Below are 22,783 nucleotides of genomic sequence, written 5' to 3'. Positions count from 1 at the left end.
CAGTAAGTGGCTGTTCATATGGCGAAGACAAGAGGTGGAGCTCTGATGGAATACAGTAAGTGAGGATTGTAGTTGGTCATCAATAAAATGTATCTGTCAGTGACTAAAGAACGACTATATAAAAGTGCATTTAAAATGTGCCAGTAGCTATTTTTATTGTAATGCCCTGATGACGGACTTTCTATGCCAAATAAGGATTAGACACCTTTTGTAAGTGAGCACTCACCTCTGATGATCTTAATCATTTGGGTGTACACAGCAACCTACATTTGGTGGAGTCACTATGCTGTACTATAAGGGTAGGATCTAAGGACAGGAAAACTTCTCATAGGATTAAAATAGTATTTCACTCTGCTGAGCTAAATTTTGAGAGCAAATAAATTACAATTAACTGCTTCGTTTTTAACCAAATTATGTCACTTGCGATTTTAAATTAAAGGTCTCATATTGTAAACAGTGAGATTTGCATGTCTTTCTCATTATAAAGCAGGTCATAGTGCTATATAAATACTGTAAGAGTATCAGAACGCTCTATCCACAAAGAAATGCACACAGTATTCAGACATGTTGCCTTTTAACGGACCGTCGGGACATCTGTACAGTTGTGATGTCACAGCTACACTATGTGTAAGTCAAATGTCCTCCAAACAGTGGTGTTACAGTCATTCCCCGGCTGCAATGACAGACTTAGACTTAGACTTCTCTTTATGGATCCCTTTGGCATGACTCCCCCAGTGCAGAGACACTGAGAGCACAGGTGTAAAAGACATGGAAGCAGTGACCAATCAGCTCAGACTAGGCTCTTTTGGGAGGTTGGCTTAAAGATACAGGTGCCTAAATAGAGCGTTTCAGACAGAGGGTGAAAACAGGTACAGTGGAGATCAAAATTAGAACAAGGTATAAATACTTGATTTATTCTGTAATACTGTTCATTTTTATTGTTCATAATTTGGTCTAATATCCGCTGTGGCTACATCACTGCATGTTTTTTTTAAATAACCCAGGCACTTCAACAAAAACATTTTGTTGTTATTGGAAAAAAACAAACAAAAAAACATGCTAGGACAGCAGTGGTAGCCACAGCTGATATTCTATCAAATTATTAACAATAAAACAGTATTTCAGGATAAATCAGTATACAAGTATGTATACTTCATTCTGTTATTTTGATCTCCACTGTATATTAAAACAGACTGTTTGAATAAACACACATAGAAACCAAGAATACAAGTAGGCTATGATGCAGAAAATTTGCACAATATTTACATTTTGTGTAGTATCAAAATTTTCTTCTTTTCTTTTCCCTCTGTAATAACTCCAGTCAGAGCCCCCAGAGCAAGGTACACAATAGTAGGAGAAGCTATACGTTATGTCATCCCTGGACATATGCAATGCTCAATTGGTTGTGGAGGCCAAGACTGCAAGTATGACAACCCAAGTTACTGGAGTGATAACCAACAGGCCATAAAAGGCCTTTACTCATCCTGGTACACATACTTTTTCTACTTTAGTAGTTTTGATAGTACAACAAAACATTTTACAAATGATCATTGTGAGTATCTATGTACCTCACACATTTTTTCACCATTGTTTTAGGGTTTCTGATCATCTTCTTGCTATGTCCAGACCCTCAACAGAGATCATCGAGAAGTATGACATCATCGATCAATTCATAAGGTATACACAACATGTGTTTCAAGGTCTTTCAGCAGATTCCTGACTGAGAACACACAGCACCTGAAAAGATGAGCCTAATGTTGTTCATGACTCTGTTTGTGTGTCAATGTCAAGGAATGGTATTAGAACAGTGATCAACCTACAGATACCTGGTGAACATGCCAGCTGTGGAAACCCTCTGGAACCAGAGAGTGGCTTCTCATACCGCCCAGAGGTCTTCATGGAAAACAACAGTAAGTGCTTCATACATCAATCCTTGATACATCTGTACTGTCTCATGTTTAACTGAAAGCGTTTTAACCTTTACAGTTTATTTCTACAATTTCGGATGGAGTGACTATGGAGTGGCCAACCTCACCACTATGCTGGACATGGTGAAGGTCATGGCCTTCGCACTGCAGGAGGGAAAGATAGCAGTCCACTGTCACGCTGGCCTCGGCAGAACAGGTAGATGTTTAATGAAGTGTTCAGGACAGTCTGATCTTTTATCTGTATTCTGACATACAATGAAAGTTTTCCCTTTCTACCCTGCAGGTGTGCTGTTGGCATGTTTCTTGGCCTATGCTACCAGACTGACTGCTAACCAGGCTATTTTATATGTACGTGCTAAACGCCCCAATTCCATCCAGACCCGAGGTCAGCTGCGTTGTGTCAGAGATTTTGTCCAGTTCCTTGCCCCTTTGAGGAGTGTGTTTTCTTGTGCTGAGCCTCGATTCAATCCAGTAACTCTGTCCCAGTACCTGAACCGCCAGAGACACATATTGCATGGCTATGAGAGAAAGGAGCTGAGGCACCTTCCAAAGCTTGTCCAGCTAGTGTCTAGGCTGCTTTTGGACCTCGCAGAGAATCGACAGGTGATTGAGGAAGACATTCTGGAGGCCCCTGATATTAATGACTTAGAGATGACGCTCGACATCATTGAGAAGATGGGCCCTGAGGTATTTACAAAGGAGCCCCGCTTACCAGGTGCACCGACATTACCCAGACATTTCTATGAGCCACCGATCTTCTACCATCGCAAAAGTCTGAGCTACAGTGAGTCCGACTTGAGACGACTGGGCTCACAGCTCAACCTCCTCACACAACCTCTGGGCCCCATGTCACAGAGTAATGTTGACATGTCTATTTCCCCATCTGATGCCACTCTCCCTGCAACCGGGCAACATGGTTGGAATAGCAACATGTCTGACGTTTCACACGGCTCAACAGGCTCACTCTGGCAAATCAAGAATGTAGAAAACCAAAAAGATGGATCCATTCTGCTGAAGAAAGTGAAGCAGAAAATCATTCGACGTACTGAATCCGTGGGAAACAATGAATCTGCCAAATATGAAAGCATGTTGTCCAGGTGGAAAGAAAAGCAGAGGGGAGAGTTAGTAAAGAATGGGAAGAAACCTCAAGACAGAGAGGAGCAGTCAGAGGTGCCCTTTATTACCCTTCAGTCAGAGCTGTCTCCGGAGGCCAGGAGGTTGCTGGTAGCACAGGCCCTAGCAGTGGACCTTTTTCTTGATGGTGATGAAGAGCACAAGAGCAAAGTCTTGGCCTGGCAGGTACCTGACCCATACCAGTGATGTGGTGGTATTTGTAGAAATGCATCAAAAATTACGTAAATGCATACATTTGTCCATCACAAAGACTAAAGTTGTGCTAAAATGTCAGTTATGTCAGATGTGAGGACTTCCTTACAATGTTGCAATGACTTTATTATGTTAATATATATATATATATATATATATATATATATATACGGTATATGACTCACATACAGACAAACAGGGTCTAACATAACTGCCCAAATGAGTGCAGGCAGAGCTGAACCAAGGTGGTGGATGGGAAAGGCTGTGTATGGAGCGGGATCCCTTCATCCTCACTGGGCTCATGTGGGCATGGCTGGAGCAGCTTAAAGAGCCAGTCATCTCCATCCAGGAAGCCAAAACCTTGAACCCCTACAACGTTGATGCTCAAACTGCCCTCAACACACTTGACCAGGTCAGTGGGGACTCTGTGCTGGTTCCAACAAGAAACAGTAATAATTAATTGCCTGGACTATGCAGCTCCCACATTTACCATTATTTTTTAGTTCAGCTCTCATTTTCATCTTTTTCCAGGCCTCTAAACAAACATTGACATGCATAGTAGATTGTATGGCTCATATGCTGGCGATACCAGAGGAGGTTGAAAATGCTTTCCTGAATCGTACAATCAAGGCTTTCACCTGGGTAAGAAAATCAATACAACTTATTTGGGATTCCATTTCAACAATGTCATTTATTTCGTCATCATTGGTTCTGTTTCAACAACTTTGGAGTGTTGTTTGCTTTTGAACAGATGGAAAAAAGCTCAGAGGATGGAAGCAAAGTGTATGACTCCATGACTGCAGTCCTACAGTGTGTCCTTGAGGACATGAGATGTACGGCCACTGAAGTAAACGAGACACCATCACCATCTCCCTACCCTTAAATATAGGTACTATCAGTCATGTATGTATATGTGGTGTACTGCCTGCCAAGATGAAAGGATGCTTTTGTGCCTTGTGACAAAACTATTTCATATGTAATAACCTTTTCCAGAGTTCGTCAATTTAAACATAAAAATGTAGATGTGTAGATTATTGTCATTAATACATAACTAACACGCCTCAGTATTTTCTCAGCAGTGAATGGAGGCAACATATTGAAGAACAAATATATATTTTACAAACATTATGCCTTGAACAGTGACATGCCTCAGCTCGAAAGGTGTAGTCAAAGAATATCCTTATACCTTTACAGACTTCTTAAGTAGCATGTTGATCACAGTGTGTCAATGCCTTTCCTATAACATAGTATTTCTCATCCGTAATAAGTGTTACATTCTGGTTTCTGTAAACAAAGACGGACTAAAGATCATCCAAATGTCTGCATATATTCATAATACAATCAAATGTTCTTTCTTTTAGTGGGTTGTGCAAACTGCTTGTAGGCACCTTTTTATGGAGCAGCATTGCTCAATTCAATTCAATTCAATCGTATTTATAGTGCCAAATCATAACAAAAGTTAGCTCTTGATTTACAGAGAACCAACAATTCCTCCATGAGCAGCAGCAAGCTGCAATATCTTTAATAATAATAATATGCTCAGGCGGTAAAAGAATATGCTTTTAAGGTGTCTTTTCCATCTTTCCCTTCTGCTGAGGCCACAATGCTGGAGTAGTCACAGGTGACATGAGTGAAGCCCCTGGAAACCGTGCACAAAGCATAAAGTAACGTGATTAGGAAATTACTGCTGAGGCACCATGAAGATACCTGTATTTTGCATTACTCGTCACTTGTTGATAAAGCAGACCAGTACTAAAGCACGCATCATACAGTACCTGGACATTGTGTGAGAGCCTCCTAGTAAGTGGTATCGGCTCTCCAGGGTCAACCCACGGTCTCTGTCATTTCTCCATGTCAACACTCGTAAAGAGAGATCCTGAGATGCTGTCACCACACGAAAACTATCCTGTAATTGTGAAGATACCTTTGAGGGCATTTTGTACTGTCTAAAACAAAGAATTTCAACAAGTGAACAAATATTTTTTGAATTCCAAATGAGAAAACAACCTACCACACATATAGAAGAGATAGGCATAGTATGATCTTTAAAACTGGTAAGCAGAACTCCTTTCAGAGAGTACACCCATAGCTCCTGGTCAGCAGCCAACACTAAGCAGTTGCTGTCCCTGGCCTCAAGGAGGATGTGGGAGGACCGGGTATTCAGTGTCAAGGGGAAGAACTCCACCTGCTGGACTATGATGAGAAGACATTCACAATTATACCAGCATAAGCCAACAACATTAAGCAAAAGAAAATGCACAACTTTTAAACCCCTGAACTGTAGATTTCACAATTAATTCTGTGATATTAAAAGTCCCATATTGTAAAAAGTGAGATTTCAATGTCTTTTTTATTATAAAAGGTGCTTCTTTTTAACATTTTATAAGACCTCCGTAAAGTTGTGATGTCACAACAGTACAAGATATAGGTAAAAACTGCTGCTACGGTGCTGTTACGTTCATTCCCCAACAATGATGGCGCAGAAATGCCAAGAGCACAGACGTGGAAGACCCAGAAAGTAATCTACAGTAAGGCAAAATACACAATGACAAATGGATCTCTAGCAGTACCCGTATCAGCAGTTAATAGTTGATTTTCCTAGAATGATTCACCAACTGATGCCAATTCTCTAATGGCTGATACAAGATTCAGTACATCTGATAGTCAATCTGCACATATCTCAGTCCTCACCTTGGATCTCTGACTTGTACTTAGTCTTTTTAATGCTGACATCGAAGATAGTGAGGGCTTTGTTGTTCAGGCGCTCGTTGCGGTGGATGATGGCCAGTCTGGCAGGCTGGGTGGGTATGAAGACAGCAGCCTGGCACCCAGTGACTGGCACAGACTGGCACAGAGGATCTTCGTCCTCAGACGCTGAGGTCAAACTCTCAGTATAAATCACCTGCCATGCAAATCAAACAACAAAAAAATACAAACCAATATGCAATGTAATATTTCATTGTTCTTACCCATGAACACCTATTTTCCCATTCGTTTACACTGAGGTAATGTGGTAAAAGAAAATGAAGGAGAACAGATCGACACAGGAAACACAAACATAAAGTCAGCCTGTCAAAGACAACAAGAAATACCTTTGGACTTAAATCATCACTGTCCTTGGTTCCAGCAGTGATCCATTTCTTGTCAGGTGAAACTAGGAGTGTGTTGACTTTAAAGCTGTCACACACCACAACGCTGGACTTTTTATTCAAAGCTGAATCAGCTAGTGTACACACAGATCCCTGACTGGTTCCAACCTTAATAGAAGAAGAATATAATGACTTATAAGACGTTTTTCAGATTTACAAACCGAAAAAAATTAATTCTTAAGTTACTTACAGTCAGAAACCAATTGTTGTTGATATTGTACTGTAGTAATGTACAGTGTGGAGATGCAGCAGAAAAGGAGGCCACCTCCAGCCCGGTCTGACCCTGCCATGTCTTGATGAGGCCTGTGGAGTCTGCTGTGATCACGATGTCATGCTGTTCATCACTTAAAATCCCTGTCAAAGGACTCTGCACAGGACTGCACCACAGGAGTTCACCCTGAGAGAAAAAAGGTGCAACATCAAGTGAATGTCTTGGTGAGGGCATTCATTTTTCCAGTGGCTTCCAACTCTTAACCAAGGAGAGCAAAGTATAAAAATTCAGTAGTGTTTATCTGGAATGAAACCTGCATACATGTGGCTTGCGGTGGCACATGATGATGATGCCCACATTCAAACACTTTAACATGATTATACTGAGAACGCAAGATGATATGCTGAAAGCGTCTGAACTGACATTTTGGATGTCCCATGCTCGGACTGTACCATCAGTAGAGGCGCTGCACACTGTGGCACTTCTGTTCCAGATGCCAGGAAGCTGAGCTGAATTCCCCTGCAGGTACACCAACCCTACCACCCTGCCTGGTGGACAGCATGTCAAATTAGATGAGGGACATAATGAAGTAATGCAAAGGAGATCCAAGAGAGAGATGGCGTACATACCTGTGTGTCCTCTGAGGCTTTTGCATGTGTAACCTCCTGACCTGCCTTTTGTCATCTTATCCTCTAAGTGGCAACGTCGCAGGAAGTATCTCTTCCACGAGTGATCGACACTTTCACTCCCCAAGACAGCGAGGTTACAGAAAACCCAGCGCAGCAGACACATCCTCCTGAGGGGACCACCAGATATGTTAGATATTTATAAATGTTTTGATATTAAATATTATTCACACCCCTATCAGATGAACTCAAGTACTCCTTTATCAACACTATCCATCAGGTTGCAAATGTGTTCATTTTAATTTATCATTCACTGAATATTAATTAGCACTATTGGCAATATTATTCATGCAATTTAGTTTAGTAACCCCCCCCCCCCCCCCCCCATACAATCAAACTGTCAATGTTTAGGTTACTTTAGTAAAGTTTGCATGTATAGCCTATTTAACTCGCTATTTGAACTGTATTATTTTTAGCTACTTTTTAAGCATTATCTACACATTGTGAAATAAAATGTAAGCAGATAGAACGCATTGCAGATAAAGTTTACCTCCATAACCAAGGAGTCTCTGCAGCTTCATTCCAATCCTAAAAACATATAATTGAAATCAGACACAGATCAGTCACTGTTGGGGCTGGGAATGGACATCTACTTCCGCAAGTTGGACACCCCTTACCTTACACACACTGGAAGCACTGATCAAATCGTCCTCGGACAGGAATGTAAAAATCTGAATGAGGCAATCACTGATCAAGTGATGAGGATCCATACTCATATCAATATTCTCGCTCCCCCTCACCAACAGATTTCTACTGTAACGTCAAAGCAACATTTCACAGTTTTGGGCAAGGCTACGGAAACAATACAGGGACACGGGGGCGTGGCGTGTTTAGCTTTCACCCTTGCAAGGTCTGCACTGCGCCACCAGGTGTCGCCATTATAAAGGTGATCCAGAAGTGTCCAGGGCAGAGACGCACTACAAGTAGCGCGCACCAGATGCGTTATAAAACCGAGACTGGATTCTTTTGAATTTGAGGAAATAAAAAAAATAAAAGACAAAAAGTAAATTTAAACATGCATTCACTATCATCAATGTGGGCTTTAACCAATATTTCATTGAGTAGAGGGAGTTTATTTCAAAAGTTTCCTTTTTGGAAATGTGGAAAACGTATAAGTTATACAAACGTATACGTTGAGCCCTGACCCACTTAAGCATAATAACCAAATAATAAGCTATCCAAATCAGTCAAGGTGAATTCACAGCAGAGGAGTGTGTGTGTGTGTGTGTGTGTGTGTGTGTGTGTGTGTGTGTGTGTGTGTGTGTGTGTGTGTGTGTGTGTGTGTGTGTGTGTTGAGATTCAGCCCTGGCGGGATTCTTCAGCAGGGCCCCATGTCTCCTGTGAACACGCCCCAGATAGATGAGCCAGATATATAGCCAAGACCTGCGGGTAGCAGAGGAACTGTGAGAAAGAGATAATCGCACTTGCTCACCCCAAGGGTTACCTGTGACACCCTCGCAATGACAAGAGGGCCCAGCAAAAGGGGGCCACGTAAAGGGAGTTTGGATGATACCCTAACCGGCAATTTGTAAAAGTTTTTTTCCCCCGAGCGTGTACTATTTTTTATGCTTTTCGGCACATTGGAGTTCCTTTGGAGTTACCTGGGCTGTGATCGATCGGAGAATAAGCGAACCGAGTTATTCATCAGCTCTACAGATCGTTGCATGAAACTGAGAGCGGGGCCGCAATGAGTCGGAGAACAAGACGCTGGATTTTAAGAGTTTTACTTTGTCTGGGAATTGTTTATTTGAAAATTGGGTGAGCTGCGCTTATTTGGCTTCACATTAGTTTGTCGTAGTTTTTCTCAAACACAAAAGGACTTAAATAACTGACGAATGAGACCTTTAGCTGTTGTTGTTAGGTATTTAAAAGCGCCTGTTGTATCGCATATTTGCTCAAAAGCAGGCAAGTGATTTTACAAACAATAAATGAAACATTTAGGGAAGAGCGCAAACGTGTTTCAGTTAGACTTGTTGTAATGCGCTCTTATTATTTAATGACGTTTCCTTCATTATGAAGGTTAAACTCCCATTGGCAGTATAATTAAAAGTATCTACATAAGAGTAGCAGTCTTATGGTGCACCTTAGCCCAGATGTTATAGAATCTCTTCTAAAGTGGAATTTGCAATGAAAATTATGCTTTTAAATGTAAATGCAAATATCACATTAAAAGACTATATTTTCTACAGGGATATATTCAATATTTGAATTAGGACTATTAGTTACTATTTAAAAAAAAATAGTGCAAATGCATTTTAATTTTTAAAGGTTATGTAAACGATTTTGGGTAAAAAAAACAAAAACTAAAAAAAACCCAGCCACAAATATTATAATGAAAACAAAAAGATTGATGGCTACTTTATTCTCAGTCATACCCATCTTCCATTCACAGTGGCTTCTCGTCGGTGGTGGCCCTAGGTGCGAGCATAATCTGTAACAAGATCCCCGGTTTGGCCCCCAGACAACGGATTATCTGCCAGAGTCGCCCCGATGCCATTATCGTCATCGGAGAGGGAGCCCAAATGGGCATCAACGAGTGTCAGTTTCAGTTCAAAAACGGGCGCTGGAACTGCTCTGCACTTGGAGAGAGGACAGTCTTCGGAAAAGAGTTGAAAGTGGGTATGTTGCTGTCTGTTAACGTTTGTTTACAGTGTGAAACTTAGTTTCCGCCCAACACTAAACACACTTTATCAATCACCTCGTGCGTAGTTGTGCGTCTTTATCTCTGGCTCTTTTGTGATTTTCGCAGTGTCAAAGAGGATACCAAGATTTAGGGATATCACGTCTTTAAATTATGACCTGATGCCTTGGAAGAAAAACATGACCTTGACATGTATCCCCTTTTCACATGTTTTACAGAATATAATCTAATATCTGGTGCTCTAGATCAGACTCACCTGTCCTGCATTATTGCAACTATAATGTAAGGAGCATCCCATAAGGAGTTAGTGTCATTTACATCAGACCTAGTTTTGCTCCAGACTTTTCACTGAGTAGGGCTTTTTTATAAAAGGTATCTGAAGCCAGCACTGTAACAAAGCTCTTGTGACTGCTGGCAGCCTTTTCTTTTCAGCCCGGCAGAGTCTCTGGAGACACATTTTCACTGGTCTTTATCCTGTCTAGTGATGGGTGCTGTAGCTCTCACTGTAAGGATGTAGATCTTACCACGGGTATAAGTTACAGTGGGGCAAAGCCAAGAGGAAAGTAAGACCCGAAAGTACTAAATTAGAGAAACAAATGAGCCCAAATCAGTGTTCCTTCTGCTGAGACAAAAGTCTGCTCTGGATGAAATTCAGGGGGATGCTGATATTATGGCTGGAGTTTTGTGCCTTGTTTGTTGGCGACAATGAACTGATAAGGTCTATTAAAGCCTGCTGGTTATCGAGGACACTATTACCAGGAAGACCTAACATGTTTAATGAAGTTTAATGATATTTTGTCAAAGGACACCTTTAGGGCTACAATCATTGAGTTTGATAACCATTTAGATGAAAACATGTTTAATATATTTCAGTTCTGCCTGAACTACTGATGTCACACAAAGAATCCAAATACTCTTTACACAATGGTCAGTAGCTTGGACCAGCTGTTTGAGGCCATCTTGCCTGCTGCTCTTAGAAAGAAAGGATTATCTCCTCATGCTGTTGAAATGGAAACAGTGGTGTTTGACAATCTGTTCCTTTATGAATGAGTGGTTTTAGCTCGTCAAGAGTCTTGGTTTGTGTTTCCAAGACAGGAGTTTAAGTCCATGCTTTGACGGCCATACCAAATAGATTGGTTTCACTGATCAGATTAGCGTAGAAGGCCAATGGTTGTAAATGAATACCATTGTCGATGCCCAGGCAGAGTGGAGCTGTGGAGCTCGCAATTGTTCTTCAAGTGAAGAGGGAATGACCCGTGAACTGACATAATCCTTATGGGTAATGCAAGGTGCATCAGCTTTGAGCCATTTTAGGCCCTCAACTGTGTTTGTACCTGAACTTTGTAGTTAAGCTGTATCAGATGAGGTCCATATAAAGAGGCTGGATACTGAGAGGTGCATGACTGCAGAGATGAAAGAGAAACAAACATGGCAGAAGAACAGTGAACTGGCACTTGTAGTTCAACTGAAACAGGCGTTTGATTTTTTTTTCATCCACTCTCTTTTTTTAATATCTTCCACCTCTCATTACAAGGTTTGAAGGAATTCATACCATCTCTTGCAGTGAACTCATGCACTAAGAACTGCGGGGGGAAAATTAACAACGCTGACTGACACACCTTCTTTTTTGGCTCAGAGCCCATCAAGTCTATAAAAACGTCCACATAATTGATGCCTCAATATGAGCTTTTTTTTTCAATGGCAAGGGCACATATCCAAGATGTTTATCAAAGACATGGCAGCCCTGCATAGTGAACCGGGTGGCAGGAGGAAGCACAGAGTAGATATGATGTTTGTTTTGAACAAGAGGAGTTTATTTACACATACAGTAGATATGATGGATGTTATAGCCAGGATGATCGGAGTATCATATTCTTGATCTTGCATGATAATGAATCTCAGATCTGCAAATGAAAACATGCAACTTGTTGATTGTGCTTATGAATATTACATTATTTCACACAGTGCTAGAAGGGAAACTTATTTCTTAGTTTGCGTTATAGAAGGCTTTGAACAAGATATTGCAGACTCGCTTTGTAGTGTTTCTTTCTCGTCTTATTATTTAACTGGAGAACTCTGTTTCAGGATCTGTCTATATGAGTCCTGTCAGATTAACCTTTAGTTATCTGTCGATATTTCCGTGTGCATGTAAATGATTTGTTAGCTGGACTTGGGTGAGATAACAGCAGGATGAAGATTCTGATGTCAGAGCCTTATGAGTTTACACAGAATGTGACAGTTTCTGAGTGGATCAATAGCCCTTACTTGCCGACAACCCTCTTATTCATACTGCTTTGTTGACTATGCCACCAGTGGCCATTTTGGTTCACGGGTAGGACAGTTTCCAGGTCAGGTTTCAAAACAGTACAACCCTTGAGTGATATGTCAGCAGGGAGTGATGTAAGCACACATAGTGTTAATAATTTATTTTTTTTAAATCACATGACTTATTGTACATTCGTATTGTATTTCCTTTAAACTTTAGGAGAAACACCATGACATTCTCTATTTTAAGACAATCTCAATGTAAACCTGCAACATTTTATTCATCCCCCCCCCCCTCTCTCTCTTTTTCTGCTCCGCTAGGTAGTAAAGAGGCTGCATTCACCTACGCCATCATTGCAGCAGGGGTGGCCCACGCCATTACAGCCGCCTGTACACAGGGTAACCTGAGTGACTGTAGCTGTGATAAGGAGAAGCAGGGTTTCTACAGTAAAGACCAAGGCTGGAAGTGGGGAGGCTGCTCGGCAGACATCAGCTATGGCCTTGGCTTCTCCAAAGTATTTATCGATGCTCGTGAGGTCAAACAGAATGCAAGGACACTCATGAACCTCCATAATAATGAGGTGGGACGCAAGGTAAGTGATTAGCGATAGGATTATGTCTGCTTATTCAGCACAATGAATTTAAAGATCCTAGAATTTGTTCTCCAAATTTAAAGGTCCCTCTTTGTAAAAAGTGAGATGTCCATGTTTTTTTATATCATAAAGCAAGTCAAGGTGCTATATAAACACTGTAAAAATATCAAAAAGCTTAATCCACAGAGAAATACACACATATTCAGAAACTGCGCAGTTGAACAGCAGTTAAACAGCAGTTAAACAGCCGTCAGAACTTCCGTAAAGTTTTGATGTCACAAATATACCATGTATAGGTAGAAAGTACAGCGCTTCCGAAAGAGGAGAATACAGGTGTATTCAGACAGAAAGTATGAGGAAATAATGTGTTTTTTCAACATTAAAGCATAAAAAACAGGGCTGAATGGTAAACTGGTGGTTAAGTAGTCTATTGCTGGCCTCGGTAACTATTAAAAGTGCCACGATGAGGTGTGGGTGGACCTCGCCAAGAGCTGGACAGCAAGAGCCGAGACTGAACAAGCAGTGGAATAAAAGGCTGCTTTTAAGGGAAGAGCTGTCTAAGTGGCAGGGTTTGATTACAACCCAGATCTCTGCACTGAGAACAGGTTGACACTGTACAAAAAGGCATTAGCCCATCCCCCCTGACCACTGGGACAGTGTACAGTTACCTTTATGACAATCCCCACCCACGACTTCTGTTATATCATAAACCCACATCAGATGCAATGTGCTTGTACATGCACCACAGTGGTGTTTACTGTTTGGTTAGGTTTAAGCATCATTGAGTAGTATGTGTCTCCACTGCTGTATAGAAGAGTGTGGTGACATGTACAGCTGCATACCAACTCTAATCACAGTTTTCATAAGGCATAAGGTCCAAATTGGATCTCCATCAAGTCAGACTCAGTTAATATACCATGCAATTGGCCATGCTAACTGTCACACCCTACTGTAAAAGTTACAAAGTTAAAAGGGCATTACAACATTAAAAAACGGAACATCATTAAAGTGTTCTCATGAAGTGTTGGCCTGCTCATTTGATGGCTTTTCTGCATGTATGGCTGCAAAAGACAGTGGAGTGACAATGGGACTTCAGGAAGTCTAGAGGTTAGAGATTGAGTGGAGTAATGTGCCAAACAGCCAAAGTGTGGTTGAAACAGCGTTTCCCAAGTTAACTCATATCCTCTCTCTCTCTCTGCCAAATAGCCTGGTTCACACAACCAAAACGTCCATCTCCACACTGACTGAAAAGCCTCCTAGCTTACAGTTGTACCCAGATCATTTTTTACGTGCATTTCTGGACCCTGAATTGAAATTGGCTTATCTGGACAGCTAAATTGCCCCCAAGAGAAAAGTCTGTACTTGTGGATTCAAACTTTTCCTACTGAATTTCTTTTCTTTCCGCTTATAAATGGCCTCTCTGTTTTGATAGTCACCCCCTCCTCCTTTATTTATGCTAATCAAAAGCAGTGACATTGAGCAGGAGCGCCGTTCACAGCTCCCTGGTCGAAGACATCCAGACAAAGGCTGTCACAAGTGTTGGTCACAGAACAACTGATGGATTAGCGAGTGTTAGCCAAGGGTTTTATGAAGTGGTTTGCTCAGGGAAAAGCAGTTTTTTTGGTCCTTGTTCACATGTCTGTATATAGGTTTTATTGTTACAGTTTACTTGCCAAGAACACAGAGGCATAAATATCTCGTCAATGGCTTTAGGAGACCATATTGCATACCAAACTCCTAGCATTTTAGCAAAGGGAAATTGCTGTTGACCTTGTTGCTAAAGAAAATTCCAGTTTCAATGAATGGCACTTCTCATTGTCATCAGTTTGGGGTTTAACAGTAATCCTAGTCACTCGGCGCCTTGTACAGTTACTCTTGACATTTGTGTGGTGTGTGTGGTAACGACACACACAGAGCCTGAAATCTGATACATTATTTTGGCTTCTGTGTATGTGGTATCACACAGCTATGTGGCTGTGCTGTATTTAATCCCCAGCCATGGTGTATTTGTCAGTCACAGTGTTATTTAAATGCGCGTTTGTCATTTGTCTTGTAGCACAAGAGATGAAATGTGAATTGAGATGCTTTAGGCTTTTAGAATATTTAAACATTGCATCAATTGTAATTTAACCAATTAAAGAGTGATTTCAAGGGTAAATTAAAAGTTCCAATAAGCTTTTTTCACGGCCTAGGAAAGTTAAATCAACATTTACACATGAGCTGCTCTCTCTCAAAGCCAGAAATTAGAGAAGCGAGTATATGCTCCCAGTTCTGAAACAGAAAATGTACCCATATACTCAGGTCATTCCCCTGGGTGCTCTCAGTATAATATTTGAGTTTTAGCACTCTAGTTTTTTGGATTTGGGAGAGATTTGTTCATGTATACTGATATTTTTAGACTTTCTTAGGCCACAGGAATAACATGTAAGAATTTGAAAATTCCCCTTTAAATTCTGAAGAATCTAAATATATATATAAACATAAAACTATCATATATCTTTAGCAGAAAAAAATGATTAAATCATTATTATAGAACACTAGACCATAATTGGTTTAAATGATCTATTATGGCTGTTATTGACCTTTCATCAGCGTATATTCATCACTAATCACTGGAGTGCTTTTACAGGGGCTGGTTCTTACTACGTTACTAAGTTGTTTTTGTGTGTCTAGATCCTGGAGAAGAGCATGCGACTGGAATGCAAATGTCACGGTGTTTCAGGCTCCTGCACCACCAAAACCTGCTGGACTACACTTCCCAAGTTCCGCGAGCTCGGCTACATTCTCAAGGAGAAGTATGCCCATGCGGTGCACGTGGAGCCAATCAAAGCCAGCCGCAACAAGCGCCCTAAATTCCTCAAGATCAAGAAGCCTTACTCTTACCGGAAGCCCATGGAAACAGACCTAGTGTACATTGACAAGTCGCCCAACTACTGTGAGGCGGACCTTGTGACGGGGAGCTTGGGAACTCAGGGCAGGGTGTGTAACAAGACTATGATGCAGCACATCAGCGGCTGTGACTTGATGTGCTGCGGCCGGGGATACAACACACACCAGTACTCCCGCGTGTGGCAGTGCAACTGCAAGTTCCTGTGGTGCTGCTATGTTAAATGCAACACCTGCAGTGAGAGGACAGAGGTGTACACATGCAAATGAGAATATTTATTGGATTGTGTGTGCGTATGTGTGTGTGATGATGATGATGATGATGACGATGATGATGATGATGATGATAATAATGTATGTGATGGACATACTGGAACTGTTTAACTTTACAAGAAGGCTATTATTGCAGTCTTGTCATACACAATGAGGAACTACTCTACTGTGCATACAGTAAGGTGAAGATGGGGCATCGTGATTCTTTTGCACACAAAGCTCTTCACCCCTCTTCTTGGACTGTTGTGTTTGTAGGGGTGCAATGTCGAAAAAGTGTGACTAAACACTGTTAAGGGAAAAACTGTATCCTGTGGGACCGGGCGTCCACAGTGTGAGCTACTGAATAAAAAATGACAAGACTTTTAAGCTAAATGGACATTTAGGAAATGGACTTTGCCAATGCAAATTAATTATGGTGGATACAATTGCTGGGCAGGAGACACTGCTGTAGTTCTCACTCTGTGTGCAGATGAAATGATACAGCCATTTGGAATATTTAACACACTGTATTTAGAGAATGAAAATAATTCATATTAATTTATTCTATTAAAGAAACTACTGATTTGTCCGTTATGGATAAAAAAAATAACTAAATGTTGGGTTTTAGTTTATTAAAGCAATCAATGTCCAAACACTTGTTAACACACTGGATTTGAATCTGGCTGGAATAATACGTTTTAGAATAATGTTGTTCCAGATGAAACTGCTGTAGGCTACTCACATTGACCTTCTGACCTTCTCATGAGTTTGTCTTCCCTCTGTTTGCTGCTAGTCTAGAGAATCCTATTTCTTAAGGTCGAAGGCTGTGCGCTCTACTGACTGCCTTCAATGGCATTGCTTACTTCAAGCTGATTTAGCTAAACAGGACTTATTCACTGATCAAAAACACAGGCACATTTTCCACTTTTGGTAAATATTGGTTCATAGAGTATATTTTGTAAAAGCCTATTTTTATATGAATGTCTTATTTATATATTGTGCATATTCAATGTCAAGTTCTGACTCTGACACCTGTTTTTAAATCCCTATGAAAAAAAAGCTGATATATGTAAGTTGGCCCCTGCTGCCACTGCCATAGTTGTATATTGTAAGTGATAGAAACTGTTTATATGTGTCTGTGTTCAAACGTCTGTGTTTACTGCGTTTCATGACTACTACTGATGGAATACAGGAACTGAATAACACTAACAAGACATTATCTCCTTTATTGCTTCCTCATACATCCAAGTCTCACTGTGATCATGACAAAAATGGGAATGTCATTCCATGAAAGAAAAAGACACATGTTGAATGTTTAGTTTTGCAACAACAGAACATACTTGAACAGTTGTAATATGCTGTAGATAGATAGATTACAGTAAAAAAATAACATAGTGTATAAAGTATGGAATTTCAACCTTAAAGGGATAGTTTAAAAAAAATTGGAGTGGGGTGTATGCCATACTTTTACATACATAAACAGCACACACATATATATATATACACAAAAATGACCTTAATTGCTAATTATATAGGAATCAATTAACAGTTAAAGCCATTGCTTACACTTTCAAATAAACATAAATGTAAATCTTCATTAATGGTTGCTATATTGTGGTTTGCATAATCACCAGGTAATCATAAAGGCATTAAATAGGGATAAATATTCTCAAATATCCTATGGTAACCATGGAGATAAATCAGTTCTCAAACTGTTTATCCTACAAGTACAATGTCCACAATACTGGGCCACAGAAAGAGAGACGCCCTTTGAGAGGGGAAAGTTATTCAGGCTTAATTGAAGGCCCATCTTGCCGACTGGGAAGCAGTTGAATGTGTCAGGGGAGAAAAGTGTTTGTGCTCTAATGGTAGGGTACCAGAGTAATTGATGAGACTGGTTGGGCAGACTGTCACGGGGATGACTTGCTCAGTCGGGGGAGTGGGAGCTGTCAGGTGATAGATGACTCGCACATCTGCTTCATTCACTCCTGGGCCAGTAGTTGCTACAACAACTCTTGTGCAGCAGAGAAAATGCAGGGCAGTCTCCAAGAGAGGCCGGCCGACGTGTCAGGGAAATGTTAACGATGCTAAAGCCCACAGTCGTTACAGATTCCACTCTCATCGGCCTGGAAGTGGAGTGGGGAGACAGGCCCGAGGTGTTGACGGAAAACCTGCTCCCAATAATCTACTGGGATTGACAAATGTAGCCTGTAAAGTTTTCACCTGTGCTGTATTTTAGAACATTCCCACATGGGCATTTTCCTCGTAAAACCTCTTCTTTTTTCTCCCCATAGATAAAGCTGAGACATGTGAGATTTCAGGTTTCATTTACAGGAGATTAGTTATATCATGTGTCATTGGCTGTGATAATCTGGCCAGAATAATGAAAAATGGGCGCGAAGGGGATAATAACAGAGGCTTGTCTCTGTCGGACAAAAGTTTTCAGCTTTCATAATATTGATACAAAAGACTTCCGCATAAGAAAAGGCAGCTGCTCAAAAAGCTCTGGTTAAACCTAAACTAGGGTTTTGTGCGTGAGACGCACATCACACTATCTCATGAACAAAACACATCAGAGCCTCAGAGACCTTTATATGTGTCACTTATTTACAATGGTGGATTAAGTATTCATTATTTATAAAATTATCAATACACACATAGTCAAACTACTCTAGCATAAGTGAAAATCCTATATTCAAATACAAAATAATTAGCACCAAATATATTTAAAGGTCCAGTGTGTAGGATTTTACTGAATCATAATTAGTGATGTGTAAATGTGTTTATTGCTTTACTGTTGTAGCTGGTAAAGGTGGGGATAATGATACATATAATGCTCAGTAGCCTAACCTATAATATTATATCATAATTTATTAGTTAATTTATATTTAGTATTGAAGTTCCAATAACATGCCAATTTTCAGGTTCATACTTGCATTCTGGGTCCCTACTAGAACATGTTTAAATGCTTTAATTTTCAAAAAACACATTTTTCTCAAACAATAACTTCATTGCCCCTCTGGAAAACACGTTGTTTTAGCATCTGTCTCTATAAGCCCCCTCCCAAAAGCAATCCTAGATCTTCCACATCTGTGCTCTCAACAGCTCTGCACCATCAATGCAGCCAGGGAATGAATGTAACGGCACTGTAGCAGCTTTCTACTTATATCTAGTATAGTTGTGACATCAATACCGAAAGGATGTCCCGACGGAGTATAAAGTATAAAGTAGCATACAATAGAAGAAATAGACGAATAGATAGAAAAGAAAGAAAACTAGAGTACTTCAAAATTGTTCTTAATTTTACTTGAGTAAATCCACCACTGTCTACCTAATTTCATTTACAGTAATCTAATATTTGAATGACTAGGGCAAAACCCTGGGTTTCTTCAGATACTTTGAATGTGGTGCTCTAAGGTTACAGGGTGCCCTTTGGTTCCACTAATGCGGATTAATCATAGGGATTTACACCATTAAACCTTTGATGCTGAAAAATAAAACAAACAATAGTTTAGCTACTGTTCCAGGTAATCCACCTGCGGTGTTCTCCAGTCAGGTGCAAAAACAACACCACCACACAGAGGCCACAGTCACTTCATCCTCATTGAGTCACAAGTACAAAACACCAGCTTCTTTGATATCGCTGCCTATGTCAGACACCCTGCAGGATCACTGAAATGCTAATTATACTCTTAGCTGTGTTTCTCCATAAACAGGACCAGGCCCATGCCAAGATGTTCAGGGGTGTAATATCTGTGTTGCTCTGAAGTGGGGTTGCGTTACCCTTTGGAGTTGTTTTTTAAGAACACACACACACACACACACACACACACACACACACACACACACACACACACACACACACACACACACACACACACACACACACACACACACACACACACACACACGCTCACCCGTCACCTGCAGTAGTTGGAAATTGGTGGTAGCAGGAGATTTATGGTTGGTAGTCTGGCTCACTCCCTGTGTTATTACTGGAGGCCTGCCACAGCTTCCCTATCTGCTCCCATGACCCGTTACATCAGGGCGGCCCAGCAGTGTGCTCCAGCCGGCAATTAGCGTCAAAGCCAACAATGACTCTTTTAACTCACATTTAAGCAAGATCTATCCTGTTTTCAGTTATCATTAGATTGGCCTTGATCAGATTAATAGCTGGAATTAAGATCTGACTGATGATGTAGACGTTTGTTTGTTGAAACCAGTCATGGACTTCAAGATTTATTTCTAATTAATCACATTGACCTAAACCTAATTACGATGAACAAAGATATATGATTTCTTTATACAGTCTTACCTGTTGTTTTCTATTTTGTGTCAGCATGACATTTACTCGAAGAATTAAACAAATGTAGTATTTTGTGTTTACTTTTTCAAAGAAAATATGCCACCAATGAAGAAGGAAATGACTCATAATTTCACAGTAAAATAGTTGTTAAATCATACATTTTACAGGGCCTTCACTAACACAAGGCTCTGTGTGTGTGTGTGTGCGTGTGTGTGTGTGCGTGTGTGCGTGTGTGCGTGTGTGTGTGTGCATGTGTGCGTGTGTGTGTGTGTGTGTGTGTGTGTGTGTGTGCGTGTGTGTGTGTGAGTTATTCTGTTTCAACAGCTTCCAACATTTCACTCAAACGAGTGGACAGCACTAAAGACAATAATTTGAAGGAGGAGGAGGAGTGAGAAAATGTGCTCTTCAGTTTTTTCTCTCCCCTTCGCTCTCTCTGACCATAAATCTTCTGACACATGATTATGTCAGTCATACTTTTGTTTTTCCTCTGGTTGAGACATGCACAAGCACCTGAGCGCTGCACAGTAAATTGCAGAGCACAAGGTTGTCTTTATGTGATTCCAGAGATACTGCATGGGCTCAGAGCTCATTCATGCACTCTCTTAACAGAGTACTGTTTGAGACTCTGCGATGGAAGCCAGAGATAGCAGACAATATCCACTCCCCACAAGAGAGATCCACAAATGTTTGGCCCTCACAGGGGGCTGTCTATCTGACTTCCCATGGTCTATCTGATTTTACAGGTAAACACAGTGGTCAAATAGCTTCAAGGTATTGTCAGCGGCATTAAGGTAAGAACACAGGCTGGATGCACTCTTTGTGGGGATTTTGAAGGAGCCATTTAGATGATTTCAGTGAACATACCGGCCCGCTTAACCTGCCTTTGAAAGCTTTTGAAATATGTAATCAAGGAACAGTAATGCATCTGAGAAACAAGGTAATGAGAACTTTCCGTTAGTGTGTTAAAAGCTGCCTTTGATGGTGTGTAGTGTTGTATCTTCAAATGATCTGAGCACCCCATATGATACTTTTCCTTGTTTTTGGAGTGGTTTGGAACAGGGCTATGGAGGGCCCTCATACCTCCCTCCCCCCTCCCCTTCCTCCTGAAGACGTCACCTGAGCTAAGCTTACAGTAATCCTCCGACGTCTCGGGCGTCCTGACACGGGATGTTTTGAACAAAAACACCAAACTCACTACAACCCCATAAGACTCAGGGATGCTTAGGAAATATCACTGATCTTCATCTAGTGTCATGATAGTCAGCCAGATTCTTAGCGGTTCCCTATCCTTACAGAGCTGGCATCTTCTGTTCTTGATTTGATTGTTTCTTATTAGTTTGACACGACTGCATGTTCATTATAAACCACAGACGTCACTTATCTGATTATGAAATATTTTCCTCACAACAGCTGAACTCAACAAGACGGGACTTCTGTATCTATATAAATCTGTATATTTGGCAATCAATTAACAAAGGAAAGGTGCACAAACAAGTAAACTTTCTGCATGTACTTTAATGATGGTGTCATAGCTTCCAAGCTCCTGTGTCTTGGCTTAACAGTTCAGAGGGAGTTGCAATGAATTCTCTCCTCTAGCATCTTGTAACCTGTCCAGACACGCTCCTAAAAGTATCATTGCAGAAAGCTATGAAACAATTTGAGCTGATGCTGCCAGTTTAAATAACTAAACCATGTGGTCAGAGCTATTATATCATTAATCTTCTCCCTCTCTTCACTCATGCTTTGCCAAGACATGGAAACACCCTCACCTTCAACCCAAAAGAGGTAAAGAGATACCTTAAAGTACTTCTTTTGATATGTATCCCACAATGCTGGTGACAAAAGTGTTTTGAAGTCAGTGCCACAGACCTTTTCAATCATGTTACCTTCATTTTATTCCCTGCTGCTGGAATTAAATTATTTTGCTGTAACAACACGTATAAAATGTGTTCTGCACAACTGCAATTTGTGTGTACGGGTCACATGTGGTCTTTGTTTGTGGTTAATTGCATACACAGATGTCATGAACTATAATAACCACTTGTATGAAGTTTATGTCTCTGGCTCCCTGTAAATAATAGCCAGTGTTGGCTGTAAACAAGGTAAAGGCCTCAGAGATGTCTGACAGGTGGTTTCTCCGGTCATTCTGCAAATTCCTCTGAACACATTTTTCCATTTGTCACTTATGCCCCTACAATGCATTCACAATCACTATGAAGTTCCCAATTCACCTTAAAAACTGAATTGAACTGAGTAAATGATGTGCACCAAATGACCTCTGAGTCATTCGGTGACAGTGCTAGATGAGGCTGTGACAGTGGTAGATGATCCTACAGTTCAGCTCAGGGTCAGAGGTTTGTCTGTAGGGCAGGGGAACACAGCTGGATGCTCTGCTCTGAGGTCAGCTTCAGTGATGGTAATGAGATAAAGAATAGGACAAAAGGAAAACGGGATAAAGAGAGCGATGGAGGGGAGAGAATCTCACTTTCAGTCGCCTTTAATGATTTTACAGAGGCTTTATACCTACAGTATATGTAGAT

General features: G+C 40.8%; 3 protein-coding genes across 3 annotated transcripts; 2 read left to right on the top strand and 1 right to left on the bottom strand.

Moving 5' to 3' along the window:
- Window positions 1-18: 18 nt before the first annotated feature.
- On the top strand, window positions 19-4,143 carry ptpdc1b (protein tyrosine phosphatase domain containing 1b; the record flags this gene model as incomplete). The annotated part of the gene is made up of 9 exons (XM_083920507.1): window positions 19-55; window positions 1,322-1,487; window positions 1,597-1,677; window positions 1,792-1,910; window positions 1,987-2,124; window positions 2,212-3,227; window positions 3,484-3,666; window positions 3,786-3,896; window positions 4,006-4,143. 9 exons carry the CDS (start codon window positions 19-21, stop codon window positions 4,135-4,137), a joined length of 1,983 nt encoding a protein of 660 aa, XP_083776633.1. The 3' UTR covers window positions 4,138-4,143.
- On the bottom strand, window positions 4,143-8,065 carry fbxw12 (F-box and WD repeat domain containing 12). The gene is made up of 10 exons (XM_083920596.1): window positions 7,918-8,065; window positions 7,791-7,828; window positions 7,244-7,410; window positions 7,038-7,162; window positions 6,594-6,800; window positions 6,347-6,511; window positions 5,946-6,156; window positions 5,266-5,447; window positions 5,030-5,160; window positions 4,143-4,893 (listed from the first exon to the last, which is right to left on the bottom strand). Exons 1-10 carry the CDS (start codon window positions 8,014-8,016, stop codon window positions 4,794-4,796), a joined length of 1,425 nt encoding a protein of 474 aa, XP_083776722.1. The 5' UTR covers window positions 8,017-8,065; the 3' UTR covers window positions 4,143-4,793.
- A 651-nt stretch (window positions 8,066-8,716) lies between these two features.
- LOC310951243 (protein Wnt-7a) lies at window positions 8,717-17,135 on the top strand. The gene is made up of 4 exons (XM_083919375.1): window positions 8,717-9,058; window positions 9,693-9,919; window positions 12,528-12,799; window positions 15,473-17,135. Exons 1-4 carry the CDS (start codon window positions 8,988-8,990, stop codon window positions 15,953-15,955), a joined length of 1,053 nt encoding a protein of 350 aa, XP_083775501.1. The 5' UTR covers window positions 8,717-8,987; the 3' UTR covers window positions 15,956-17,135.
- The last annotated feature ends 5,648 nt before the right edge of the window (window positions 17,136-22,783 follow it).

The sequence above is a fragment of the Echiichthys vipera genome (genome assembly GCF_963691815.1).
Source record: "Echiichthys vipera genome assembly, chromosome: 9".
Classification (NCBI taxonomy): Eukaryota; Metazoa; Chordata; class Actinopteri; order Perciformes; family Trachinidae; genus Echiichthys; species Echiichthys vipera.
This window is presented reverse-complemented; position numbering and strand designations above follow the sequence as displayed.